The 14,019-nt window shown below is 35.5% G+C and overlaps 2 protein-coding genes across 2 annotated transcripts; both read left to right on the forward strand.

The window, feature by feature from the left end:
• Positions 1–1,959: 1,959 nt before the first annotated feature.
• On the forward strand, positions 1,960–5,220 carry LOC139896967 (phosphatidylinositol 4-kinase gamma 7-like). Its single transcript, XM_071879600.1, has 2 exons — positions 1,960–2,143; positions 2,851–5,220. Exon 2 carries the CDS (start codon positions 3,002–3,004, stop codon positions 4,913–4,915), a length of 1,914 nt encoding a protein of 637 aa, XP_071735701.1. The 5' UTR covers positions 1,960–2,143; positions 2,851–3,001; the 3' UTR covers positions 4,916–5,220.
• Positions 5,221–12,536: 7,316 nt separating this feature from the next.
• Positions 12,537–12,995, forward strand: LOC139900572 (uncharacterized). The gene has a single exon (XM_071883339.1). It carries the CDS (start codon positions 12,537–12,539, stop codon positions 12,993–12,995), a length of 459 nt encoding a protein of 152 aa, XP_071739440.1.
• The last annotated feature ends 1,024 nt before the right edge of the window (positions 12,996–14,019 follow it).

Consider the following 14,019-nt stretch of genomic DNA (forward strand, 5'->3'; position numbering starts at 1 on the left):
ATTAAAATTATGAAAATGATTGATTACGATAAACTAATGAACTCACCAACCTTTTGGTTGACACTTGAATGCATGTTTATTCTCAAGTTTGAAAGAAATCTTCCGCTGTGCATTTGCTCATTTTAGAGATATTACTTGGAGTCATTCATGGCATATTTCAAAAGACGTTGCATTCAAGTCATTGAGTTCAATAAAGATTATTACTAAAGTAAATAACAGATTAGGTCATTTATAGTTTGGATGTTATGGAATGGTATGCATGTCTGTCAACTTTCGATGAAATGAAAGTCTGTCTTTTAAAAATGAATGCAATGTTTGTAAAATTTATCATATAGAGGTCAAATACCTCGCGATGTAACCATATGTTATTGTATTCGTTCTTATGGATTTGGACGGGTCGTCTCAGTAAACGAGCTATTGGGAACTTAAACTAGTATAAGCCTCTGATTTTTAACATTGTTTGACAAACAAAATATCAAAAACTTACAAAAAAAAAAATAATAAGATCTAAAAAATCTATTTAAATGTAAGCTGAGAGATTATGAAATGTGCAATTGCATTATTACTTTTTATATCCATATATATCATTTCGCTTTTTTTCTTACATTTCATTTTACATCTTTAAGTTCTATCTGCTTTATTAAATGCTTATAAAATATAACTTGCAATTTCTAACTTCACAAAAAGTTTCAATTATTAATTTAATTATACGTATATAATAGAAAAGATAGTACTATTCATGGCTATGATTTTTTTTCGGTTATGAATGGTAACTTTTTTTTTTCCTACTGTATGACATTAACCTGTAAGATACAACTTTATAATTTTTTACTCCGTATTAACTTTTTCAGTTTTTATTTTAGTTACATTAATTATCGTTCTATTTTGTAAAGGATTTTGTTAGCGACGCCTCTAGGGTTGTCGTGAACGCGCATAAACGAATTGTACAATTTAATGACCGCCACTATAAATCCAATGTAGAACCTTCATGTACACGCATCAAAAAATCGCCTCATAAATACACAACACTACACCCTCGGCAACGCACGAGCTTCCATCCAACTTCATGTTAACTCGTTTCTAACTAATTTTGACAAACAAACTCTTAGATAAAACTCATATAAAATCGCATAAATTGACACATACTTATTTGAATGACCTCTAAATCTAAATGTATAATACCATGAAATCAAAATAATTTTAAAAAATAGAATCTTAATTGATATGATTATTATTTTAATTTCGATTTAAGAATGAATTATCAATCACTCAAGATAAAATTTATAACTGTAAAAGAAAATATTCTATAGTATTGCTCAGGTTGATTTCTTTTATCATTTAAAATTGAAAATGAATGAAATTGAAATTGAAAATAATACTTAATAAACTTAATACTTTTTTTTTTTTTTTTTGAACGGCAAGATTGCATCAGTCCGGACCGAAGCCTAGTCATCATTTGCACACACACACGTTCGGGCAGGAAACCCGAACCACGATCACAGGGATCCGAACCCTTAAACCATCCCGAGGGGCAGGCGGACCGGACCTTAGTCCCGGATCGGGTCCTAATAATAGAGATAAAATTAGTCCCCGTAGCTTTGGCTCAGTGGACATGTGGTGGTGCCTAGCACCCCCGCCGGGCTAGAGGTCTCAGGTTCGAGCCTCGTCACCTACAAAGTGGCCCAAAGGGAAGACTTTACCGACTCGCTCCGGGACTAAGGTCCGGCCCGCCAGCCCCGTATGGGATGGTTTAAGGGTCGGATCCCCTGAGTGTGGTTCGGGTTTCCTGCCCGAACGCGTGTGTGTGTAAATGATTACTAGGCTTCGGTCCGGACTGATGCAAGCTTACCGTTTAAAAAAAAAAAAAAAAAAAATTAATTAATGTAGTACGTATTATTTACACACCCCTGCACGTCTATTAGTCCTATATAGATAACGATCAAGGATGGAGATGTTTTTAGAGAGAGAAAGCCAAAAAAGGAGTTTTCTTGAGCGATAAAAAAGAACGACAACAACAACAAACTCGGAGAATTAGGGTTTTGTCTCTCTCGTCTCTCCTTCCTCAATCTTCAATTCGTTAATCTTATTCGGATTTTAATTCTGCTGTTCGGGTCCTCATCCTGCCTACAAATATGTTCATCTGGTAAGTTTTTATTCATTTATGACATTTTTTAAATAATATTATGAATATGAATTATGATTATTATGATTTGGAGCTTCATACACAGTTTGTTATGAGATTATATGTGCTATTCAATCAAAGTTCAAGACTTATTCTATTTTATTTTTCATTTTTGTGGGTGCTCTCCAAGTGTTTGTAAAAAGTCCCCAGAGAGCCTGATTTTAATAAATTAATAGTAAGTATTTGCGAATCTGTATTAAAAGTTTTGTGTGTATGTAATATTCGAATTGGAAATGATGATTTGAATTGCTACTTTGTGCATACTAGATCTCTGAAAAATTGACATACGTCTTTTGATTTATTAATAATTGGAAGATTGGAAGATGTCAGCATATTTTAGGTGTCGTTTGTTTTTCGGTCTGCCGATCTTATTAGGTCTTATGTCTGTGCCGCGCAGACGTTTTTACTGCGGACTGTTTGTTTTTCTGATGACATAAGATAAAATAATGTCTTATTCTGTCTGCAATCTCGCAAACTTAGACCACATCTTCTTTACAGACATGGTTCGCAGATATTCAGGCATACAGACCTTTTGTGTATTACTCCATAGTATTGTAAATAAACTTTGTTAAACAAGAAATTCAACCCTTGGGATTAGTATATTGGAGTAATTTTTTTTTAAGATTTTTTCTGCTGGTGGCTGATTGTGTTATGTTATTGTGGTACAGATAAGGCAGAACAGATTGATCTGAATCTGTAAGAATCGAGAGCCCATTTAGGTGTTTAATGATTGTTTGTGCACCATAATCATCAAATTTCAGCTTGATTCAGTGTTTTGAATTTCTTTCGACGATACAGATAGTTGTCTTCCTTTGGTTTATGTCTGCTGACAGGGACAGCCCAGTTCAAACCCAAATGGCTGTAGCGGCATTTAGAAGTTCTTTAGGGAGGAGTAGGATTGAAGGGCTGAAAGCGACTGGCAGAAGACGTGTGTTTGTTCAAACTGAAACGGGCTGTGTGTTAGGAATGGAGCTAGATCGAAGCGATAACGCTCATATGGTAAAACGAAGGTTACAGATAGCTTTAAATGTTCCATTTGAAGAGAGTTCTTTAAGTTTTGGGGATATGGTTTTGAACAACGATCTTAGTGCTGTTCGTAATGATTCCCCGCTGCTTTTTACCCGAAAAGTCCTACATCGAAGTTCTTCAACACCTTGTTTGTCTCCTAGAGATTTACAACCGAAAGATCAGGGTCGACCCGTTGAGATTTTGGGTCATACGGGTAGTTTTGTGAGAACAAAACAACTCGTTGATGAAGTTGTGAATGCGATTGAGACTGGTGTTGAACCGGTTCCTGTATACGGTGGGCTTGGTGGTGCATATTATTTCAAAAATATAAAAGGTGAGAGTGTTGCAATAGTGAAACCGACAGATGAAGAACCGTTTGCTCCAAATAACCCGAAAGGGTTTGTGGGTAAAGCTCTGGGTCAACCCGGGTTGAAACGTTCGGTTCGTGTTGGTGAAACGGGTTTTCGAGAGGTGGCTGCTTACCTTCTTGATTATGATCATTTCGCTAATGTGCCTCCAACTGCATTGGTTAAAATCACGCATTCGATATTCAATGTCAACGATGATGTCAGTGGAAACATCAACAATAATAGTAAGAAGATTCAAAGAAAAAAGAAACTTTATAGCAAAATTGCTTCATTACAACAGTTCATCCCACACGATTTTGATGCTAGTGATCATGGTACGTCGAGTTTCCCGGTATCCGCGGTTCATCGAATTGGTATATTAGATATACGAATTTTCAATACGGATCGACATGCAGGGAATCTACTAGTTAGAAAGGTGAAAAATGATGATGTTGGGAGATTTAGTGAAGTTGAACTTATACCCATCGATCACGGTCTATGTTTACCTGAAAATTTAGAGGATCCTTATTTCGAGTGGATTCATTGGCCCCAAGCATCAATCCCGTTTTCAGAGGATGAACTCGAGTACATCGAAAAGCTCGATCCATATAGTGATGCAGACATGTTAAAAACCGAACTTCCAATGATACGAGAAGCTTGTTTACGGGTTCTGATTCTCTGCACGATTTTCCTCAAGGAAGCTGCTTCTTATGGTTTGTGTCTTGCTGAGATCGGTGAGATGATGAGCCGGGAATTTCGACGTGGTGAAGAGGAACCGAGTGAGCTCGAGGTGTTATTTATGGAAGCTCGGAAAATTTTATCCGAAAAAGAGGCTGAAATGGTGGTTTCTCCAAATCTTGAAACAGAAGAAGATGGATTCCATTTTGAAATTGACTGTGATGAGTCAGCGTTTGACGTGACTCCAAAATTTTTAAACGAACCCTTCGTGAACAGTTCTCTTCCTTTCCAATTTGGGTATGGGCGAAACCCGCTTTCTAAGCTTGAAGAAGCCATCGAGGAGGAAGAAAGTGATGAGGAAACTGATAAAGTTGTAATCCCTGCATCGGAGGTGGTACCTTCTGTTTCAAAGCTTTCAGTTTCGCTGAAGAACAGCTGCAGTTTAGGTGATAACAGTTGGAAAACGAAAGCAGAAAGCAATGGTTTTGTGGCGGTGAATTCATCATCTGGACACAAGAGCGCGAATGAGCTGCTGCCAGCTGGTGCTACTTTTGCGACGTTCAATGATATGAACGAAGATGAATGGGGTGCGTTTCTTGAAATTTTTCAAGATCTGATTCACACAGCATTTGCTAAGCGCAAGTCAATCGCAATGGGACATAGGCAGAGACAGAGGCTCGGAACTTCATGCCAGTTTTGAGAGATAGGATTTGGAGGTATAGCTCGTACTAAAATATTATATTGCTGGTTATATGAGTTTGACTTTGAATAAGTTTGACTTGCATTCATATTTAGTTTTTACGGTGTCCGGAGTAGGGTTTCTTTTAATTAAGCATAATGAGTAAGTTTTGTAAATAGTCACGAAGAGCTGCCTTCAGTTTGTGAGGATTCAGGTTGAATTTTAGTTGTATTTTTTTTTCTTTATTCTTTGTTATGCATTTTTGTTTTGGCTTCTTAATGATTTGTCAATAAATAATATCTGGTATGAAAATTCCTTGGTTTGTATATGTATAAATATGTGTGTGTGTGTGTGTGTGTGTGTGTGTGTGTGTGTGTTATTGAATTCTACAGTCACCTGTTAGAATAAAGCGAATCTGGTGTTTTTGGAGTATTATTTACATACTTGAATCCACGTCTAGTACTGCTTTCGTTTTGATCTCGTGTTTATAAAATGTGCTCTGTTGGTGTAATTGAATGGTACCCGATTTATCATGAAAAGCCCAAGTGAGAAAATGTCATTGGTAGCCTACACAAGAGAGCCGAGCTGCTCTATTTCCATTCAGACCAGGTTAGACAACTGGGCTCAGTTAAATTTGTGCTTATTAGACTGGGGGGGGGGGGGGGGGGGGGGGCCTTTTTTACTTTCCACTTAATGATCTGTTTTTGTACAGCTCTTGATTCAATGACTAAAATAAAATTAATTGGTCTGTTTCCACGGAACATTGAATCAGACACCCATTCCCATTCCCAAACAGAGATATGGAAACAGAACTTAATACAAAAAAAAAAAAAAAAAAAAAGTAAACAACCCCTAATTTTAGTCTTCTAAGGCCCTTAGAGTATTGAACTTTATACGTTTTTCCGAATCTCAAACTTTTATAGCGCTATTGTAGAGTTGTACATATAGTTAGTACTACATGCACTATCTAACCCATTGGTGAAAGATGAATAATAAAGAGTAAAACTTGATGAATTTCAACTCTTCTCGAGTCTCTTGAAGATTTTTTCCGGGAAAATTGTAATACATGGGGAGTTTAAAGGTACATTTCTTGAATGTTTGCATCTATTTATGGTTGGTTTATAGTTTACTGAATCCCACTATAATACTATATCCACTAATTGATCCATGTGCTTTAGCTATATGTACCGAGTTGATGAATATTAGCTATATTATTTTCTTCCGTAGTTTGGAACTTATATATAGTATATATAGATATAGATAAATAGATTACATTATAACATAACATATTGTATTATTATTATGTTGTATCATTTCCATTAGATGTTGAGAGACATACTTCACAAGAAGATGATTATGTATATTGCATATATATAGAAACTCATTAGTGCAGTAAAAGCTTTATATGCCTATATGGTCACAAAAACAGTAAAAAAATTCTACAGTTATAAATGTATAAAATCCAATAAATATATCACATCTATATATAGACAGTTGAAGGAATGCATACTACATGTACCTTATTAAACATCAACTTGCTCCAGAAACCTGCAAACAGTGAGATAAATTAGACTGTTGCGACATACGAGCCCCTTTCTGTTACATAATTGAGAGATACAGAACAATATTATCTCTACTATAACTGCAAGCTACCCAATATTTTATCAGTAAAACATGTTATTACCAAAACCATTGTTTAGAATAATGTATATATGTCCTAATTGGCTGAAAGGGGCATGATGTTATTTATGCTACCATCATATGATCAATGGCACAAATTAAGGTGTTTAAGCTAGGATCTTGCATTGATTTTATTGAAATATTGAATGTCAAAAAGGCATTATATTATACTCTTATACTATGGTAGAGGTGAATTACCATTTTACCCCCGTGAACATTAACCTCCATGCTTTGTTCACAGGGTAATTTTGGTAATTATGCATTTTAATTTAAAAAAATTTTACCTTTCATTTTTATTCTCTTTTTTTTTTCCTTTCCTTTTTTGACTTCAAAATCTTTAGTTTATTTAAACCCTTTTTACCTTTATCTTTTTTTTTACGTTCGTTTCACCAACAAAAACCATCATGCAATGAAACGTAAATTTTTATCCCTTGTCTATACTATATCTCTATAAGGAGAAATCCATTTTTCCTTTATATATTACAGGATTTTTATTTTTTCGTCTCCTAAATGACAATACTACTTTTTGGGAGTAAAAACAAAGCACATTATGCATGCCTATGTTTCTTGTAATCAAAGTTGTTGAAAAGTGTGTCTCAAAGAGGCTCAAGTTCTCTTTGTAGTCATGAAGGTTAAACTGCGACGACTCTGAACAACCGCAAAATAGCTGGTCTCCGTGGAATTAGTTATTCGCAAAGACAAATCGAATACACATGTTAGTTAAAAAAAAAAGGGTTGAGTTGTTATAGAAACATATATAAAATGAAAGTTTTTATTTATTTATTTATTTATTTATTTTGCTAAAATAACGATACTTACTAAAATTAAAGGACATCATCAATAGATGGAAGTCCCAACCGATACAAGCAAAGGTCGCAACAACGAACAAAACGAATGGCTCACAAAAAGTGAACCAAACTAGATCAACCTAACTATACGCTAACTCGATCTGAGCTCAACAAAACCTACAAATAAAATCCTCAAACTACCCAACCTACATAACAAGCATATCAAACAGATTCACTAAACCATGCTAAGTGCTAACATACCAGAATGCCAAAATGATACAAACTAGACAAAAGCAACAAAACGAGCACACAAGACAAATTAACCGGCATTAGAAAATCGTTTTTTGTTTCTTTCGTCCGGTCAAGAAGTCATTCCGTCCACCTTGTCAATATGCACTCCTTTACCTTTCCCAGATTTAATATTGAACGAGGTAACATCGGCCGGACCACCATTAATAACCGAACCCGGAGCACAAGGAGGGATCAAGCCTTGATCCGCCAATCCTTGAAAAAGAGTACCTTTAATGTTTTACTTCGACTGGTCCACATCATCTTCATCCCGAAGCACATACGATCCCTTATCCTTCCACACCTTATTCTTGCCAATCTTTGCTCAGGGTTCTAACGGACGATCGACAATGTTATATTCGTCAAGAGGAGCAGAAGAAGCTAAAACACCTTGAGGTGCAACATCATAATGTTGCAAATCCGATATAGTCACTTCTACCACCGGAATTTTAATGAAATTTTCACTCGAAACGCGACCATCATGATCCCGAATTGACGAGTCTTCAAGATCACCTTCATCAATGCTACCAAACTTCAAACCCGAACCAAAAACATCATTAACTTCATGTACAAACACATTATCATTCACCACGGTTTCAAACCCATCTTTTTGAACATCTTCTTTGAACACCATTTGTGTCCACGACACCTAAAGCTACTTGCACATTTTCGACTTCTTGTTTATAAAAAGGATGAACCCCCCATAACTATACGGTTGGAGATAGCTAAAAGATCGGATGGAAAAACATCATTTAACCAATTGGCATTCACGAGCGTCATGTATATACACTCTTAAATATATATACACTCTTACAGGGCCGGTCCTGAGTTATCCAGTGCCCCGAACGAGGCTGTAAAGAAAGGCCCCTATATTAAAGAAATGCACTGAGGCGACGTATAATGTATTGAACATGCCATGTGCCATAACATGCAACGTATTTACAGAACAAAAAGGTTTTTATTTACAGTGAACATATATTTAGAAAGCAAAAAGTATTTTATTTATTAAATTATAATTTCTGAAAAAAGTAAGTATTTGTAGAGTAAACTGCTATACACATGCATATGCTATTTGTAGAATTAAATCATAATTGAGTTAAATCATAATTTCAGAGAAAAAATAAGTATTTATATTTCTAAAGCTTAAGAAGGAGTTTGGCAGTGAAGTTAAAACTAATAAGTTGACACATCCCACATCGCTTAAGAAATAAACATACATTCAATATAAAAAAAAGGGAAAAAAACACATTAACAAAAGTTAACAGCTTGAAATTTTAGTTGGGCGGGCTTCTCTACTCATCTATATGACTAAGCCCGAAGCAAAATCCAATTTGAACTTGGGCTCTTATAAAGAATGGGCCCTGAGCACTTGTACGTGTTGCACCCTTGCACCCCTATTGGGCCGGCTATGCACTCTTATATATCACGAGCGTCATTTTAATTTTAATTAGAGCCACTTGTGCCATCCATTCTCTCATAAATATATATACACTCATATATCTGAACTCCACACCCTCAATAACATTTAAAGAAATATTTCTTAATCATTTAGTTATATTCGACCTATATCATCCTTACATTCACTTCTTTATAACATACAGAAACAAAAACTACAACAAAACAAAAAACAAGACGAATCAAAGAAATACAAAAGTATGGGAAAGTAAGTTTACATTAATTTCATTTTTCATTTTGACTTTCTATAAATAAAAAGCACCCTTTATCAAAAAGTCAACTACAAAACCGAAAATGAAAAGAATGTAAACATATTTTATATAGATAATTTTCTAGTTATTCTTAGGTGGATGATGCCTTGGTTTATTGTAATCTTGAGTAAAAGCATCATAATTCGTGTTTTGGTTTCCGAAAAGGGTCGTTCTCCTAAAAGTTGTCTGCTTTCCCCTCGCTATAACTGATTTGTCGACCACCATTTTTCTGCCTTTATATGTCTTCTTTCGCCCTGTTGCTGCAGCAGCAACAATGTATATGCTCTTGGAACAAGCCTGCATTGTTTTTTTTTTTATTTGTTAGGAAGCTTTATATATTGCTAGAAAAAATATTATACAAAGCATGAATTTGAATAACACATTTATACCTCTTTTGTAGAAGTAGAAACAAATCCAGCATTATTTTCCCCTGCACATTAAAAATATGATTTCTATAAGTCATATATTGATCTCGAAAAGTAGAAATGCAATTCTTTGTGCCACGCAGGAGGAGGGACACAAACGGCCCTGAGCACTTGCACGTGTTGCACCCTTGCACCCCTATTGGGCCGGCTATGCACTCTTATATATCACGAGCGTCATTTTAATTTTAATTAGAGCCACTTGTGCCATCCATTCTCTCATAAATATATATACACTCATATATCTGAACTCCACACCCTCAATAACATTTAAAGAAATATTTCTTAATCATTTAGTTATATTCGACCTATATCATCCTTACATTCACTTCTTTATAACATACAGAAACAAAAACTACAACAAAACAAAAAACAAGACGAATCAAAGAAATACAAAAGTATGGGAAAGTAAGTTTACATTAATTTCATTTTTCATTTTGACTTTCTATAAATAAAAAGCACCCTTTATCAAAAAGTCAACTACAAAACCGAAAATGAAAAGAATGTAAACATATTTTATATAGATAATTTTCTAGTTATTCTTAGGTGGATGATGCCTTGGTTTATTGTAATCTTGAGTAAAAGCATCATAATTCGTGTTTTGGTTTCCGAAAAGGGTCGTTCTCCTAAAAGTTGTCTGCTTTCCCCTCGCTATAACTGATTTGTCGACCACCATTTTTCTGCCTTTATATGTCTTCTTTCGCCCTGTTGCTGCAGCAGCAACAATGTATATGCTCTTGGAACAAGCCTGCATTGTTTTTTTTTTTATTTGTTAGGAAGCTTTATATATTGCTAGAAAAAATATTATACAAAGCATGAATTTGAATAACACATTTATACCTCTTTTGTAGAAGTAGAAACAAATCCAGCATTATTTTCCCCTGCACATTAAAAATATGATTTCTATAAGTCATATATTGATCTCGAAAAGTAGAAATGCAATTCTTTGTGCCACGCAGGAGGAGGGACACAAACGGCACGTTTACTTTCTTTCTGATATGGCGTATATTTTTGTCTAACAATGGATAACGTTTTCCATGTTTATCCTGCTCAACTTTTTGAAGAGGACGAGTGCATGTTTTTACTCAGATGTACGCAACCTAACTAGGATATCTCGTGACCGTTTCCAAATCATGATTCTAAATCTAATTAGTTACCATTTTTGGGATCGACTATTTATGGGATCTCCATGAGACCCGCCTCCCCAAGATATGTTATCAACTATGGAGAACATTATATTAAAAAAAAAAAAAAAAAAAAAAAAAAAAAAAAAAAAAAAACATACATCGACTACATTGTAAATGCTTAATGAAAACATGTAAAGAGATAGTGTAATTAAGCTAGAGTCCAAACATATTTGGCATGGGCATTAGCTATATATCCATCTTTCGCGATACAAACTAATTAGTGACAACTAGTTAATTAGCTTTTATACTTGGAGTATTCGCTATATTAACTAGTTGCTAGTCCATGCATGCAAGATTTAATGGCCGTTAAAACTAATTAAGACAACGAAAGTAAGAAACTAAAATAGAACAAACCTTTGCATTGAAAGGCAGTGAAGAGGGTGCTTGCAATGCCCAAAAACAGCAACAAACTTATAACTGTAAACTTTAAATTCATCATTGTGTTGTCGCCTTTTGTTATTGATTTTCTTTATCGGACTGTTTAATTACTATCTTTTGTTGTTGATTATAGATTTATAGTACCAGCTAACTTAGACCTTTTCTATAGTATATGTTTTTTATAGCTTTACATAAGAAGATTTGTAAATTGTAAGTAGATATATTGAAGAAGAGAATGAAATGTAGGTTTTGATTAGCCTTATATAGTCAAAGAGTTGGTTCAATTTTTTGAAGTTGAATGATGGTTGAATTATGGGCCGGGGTCTAGGATTTGCAAATTAAAATATATATATTCTTGAAATTGTCAAAGTTGGAGACCAAATTTTAAAAAGGTGTTTACATCTAAAATCGGGTCAAACCTCCCCATGTGTATAGTTTCATTAACTTTTCGATCACCGATGTTGCTTAGCTTTGATAATCTCGATAAGTCTTGGTGTCCACAGAAATTGAACATGAATGATTATGACTCCGTTTTCTTATTCTTATAAAATAAAATGATCAACCTAATTTCCGTCACCTGCTGAGAAGGAGTGAGAGAATGTTTAATGATTGTTTGTTCGCTTTTTATCCGGTTATCGTGAATAACTCAGTTGGAGATGAGGATTTCAAAGAGGTGACTCGCAACCAATATATGACGATTCAATTCGGGACTCGAATGAACGGCTACTGAGTCAAGTAGAGAGAAAGTATTAGAGAGAGAAGGTATCAACTCTCAATAAACGACTGATATCTGCAAGATTGTGATGTGACTTGTCAAGTAGGGCTGTAAACGAGCCGAGCCGGGCTATCGGCTCGTTTGAATTTCATATAGCTTGAGCTCGAGCTCTGCTCGGTTCGAGCCTAATAGTTTAAGCTCGAGCTTGGCTCGTTTGATATTTTACAAGCTCGAGCTCGACTCGTTAGTTATATAAACTTTTTTTGGGACATCATAAAAGGGGTCAATTTCCTATTTTTTCTCAAAATTCTGGGACCTCATAAAAGACGACCTCATGAATGCCATACATCGATTTTGGGAATCAGGAATCATCTCCAACGGTTGTAACGCGTCCTTCATTACATTAATCCCTAAGGTAAATGATCCTTTAAACTTTTTTAATTATCGTCCTATTAGCCTAATCGGTAGCTATTATAAAATGCTATCGAAAATTTTGGCCAATAAAATTAGAAAAATAATCCCGTGGTTACTAGGTGATGAACAAAGCACCTTTATAAGCGATAGATACATTCTTGATGGCGTTCTCGTGACCCTTGAAACATTAGATGATTTAAAAGCTAAAAAGAAAAAAAGTTTTATCTTTAAGGTTGATTTTGAAAAAGCTTTTTATTGCATCGAATGGAACTTTCTCACTGATATAATGACTTTCATGAGTTTCGGGATTAAATGGATCAAATGGATCCAATCTTGTTTGACATCGACTTCCATTTCCGTCCTTGTTAATGGCTTACCAACAGACCAATTTTCCCCCAAAAGAATTGGGAAGCATGATAAGTCTGTACTCCACATTCTAGCTTCATCCTTGGTTTTCAAAGAAAGGAAACTTCAAAGACTGACAGAAGAGAAAGGTAAGATAATTCTTTCTGGCCTTAACTGAAAGCGGGGGAGGCCCAGGTCTACATACGGGTCTTGGATCAATAGAATCCTCCAATTGCTAGGGAAAGAATAACGGAATTAGTCTCCTTGCCATTGCTACTGTCTTTGAAAGTCTAACTATCCTCTCCTTGTCATGCTTAGTTATTCTGCATTCCTCCTTCTCCTGAACTTGCTTTCTTGCCTTATAGAACTGACCTTTGTCCCCTCCTTCCGGGTTTAACTCACTTAAAGTCCATTCCTTGCTATTGCCTAGTTCTAGGCTTAGACAAAAGAGCTCATTCATAGATTCCATCTTTCTAGCATTTCATGTCTTTCTTCCTTCAACTCTAATTCATGCCATGAATTGTTAAGTCCTTCTATAATAGCTATTGGCTCTCTTCTCACCTCCCCTGGAGCCTTTTGAAGAAAAATCTGAGGCTCACTCGTTGCCCTAAGCCCTACAGTTCCTTCGCTTAACGCCTAAGATGAATATATAGCCTCCCCTCCCTCCACGAGTAGATATTTAGTATTGAATAGTGTCAAACCCAATCCCAAGCAATAGTCAAGAAGAAAAACTCAGGACTAGGAAAGAAAGGCAGAGATAGGGAAAGCTAGGGTGATAGCCCTATAGATGAGTAATAGGATATGGAGCACTCCGCTACACTCATTAGGACAACAACCTCCTAACTACTATGAGTTAAGCAACTAATGGACAGACCAGACCGCATAAGACTACTAGAATAGAAAAAGAGAAGGGATTCACGGGCAGTGAAGGCAACTGGAATCATTCCATTCAATTCTGAAGCCTAGCGTCTCCTGTAAGACTCTATCACCTTAATTCTTTTGTTGAGGTTCTGGCACTTCTTCCTCCGGCCCTCTATTTACATAGCGAAGAAACGTAAAGGCTCTTGCTCGAATGCGTGATGTGAGACAAGGAGATCCATTATCTTCTTTCCTATTTATTCTTGCAAGCGAAGGCCTTAACAACCTACTACATAAAGCCATAAATATAAATATAATAAAAGGGGTCAAAGTAGGTAATGATA

Source organism: Rutidosis leptorrhynchoides, chromosome 3, assembly GCF_046630445.1.
Source record: "Rutidosis leptorrhynchoides isolate AG116_Rl617_1_P2 chromosome 3, CSIRO_AGI_Rlap_v1, whole genome shotgun sequence".
Lineage (NCBI taxonomy): Eukaryota > Viridiplantae > Streptophyta > Magnoliopsida > Asterales > Asteraceae > Rutidosis > Rutidosis leptorrhynchoides.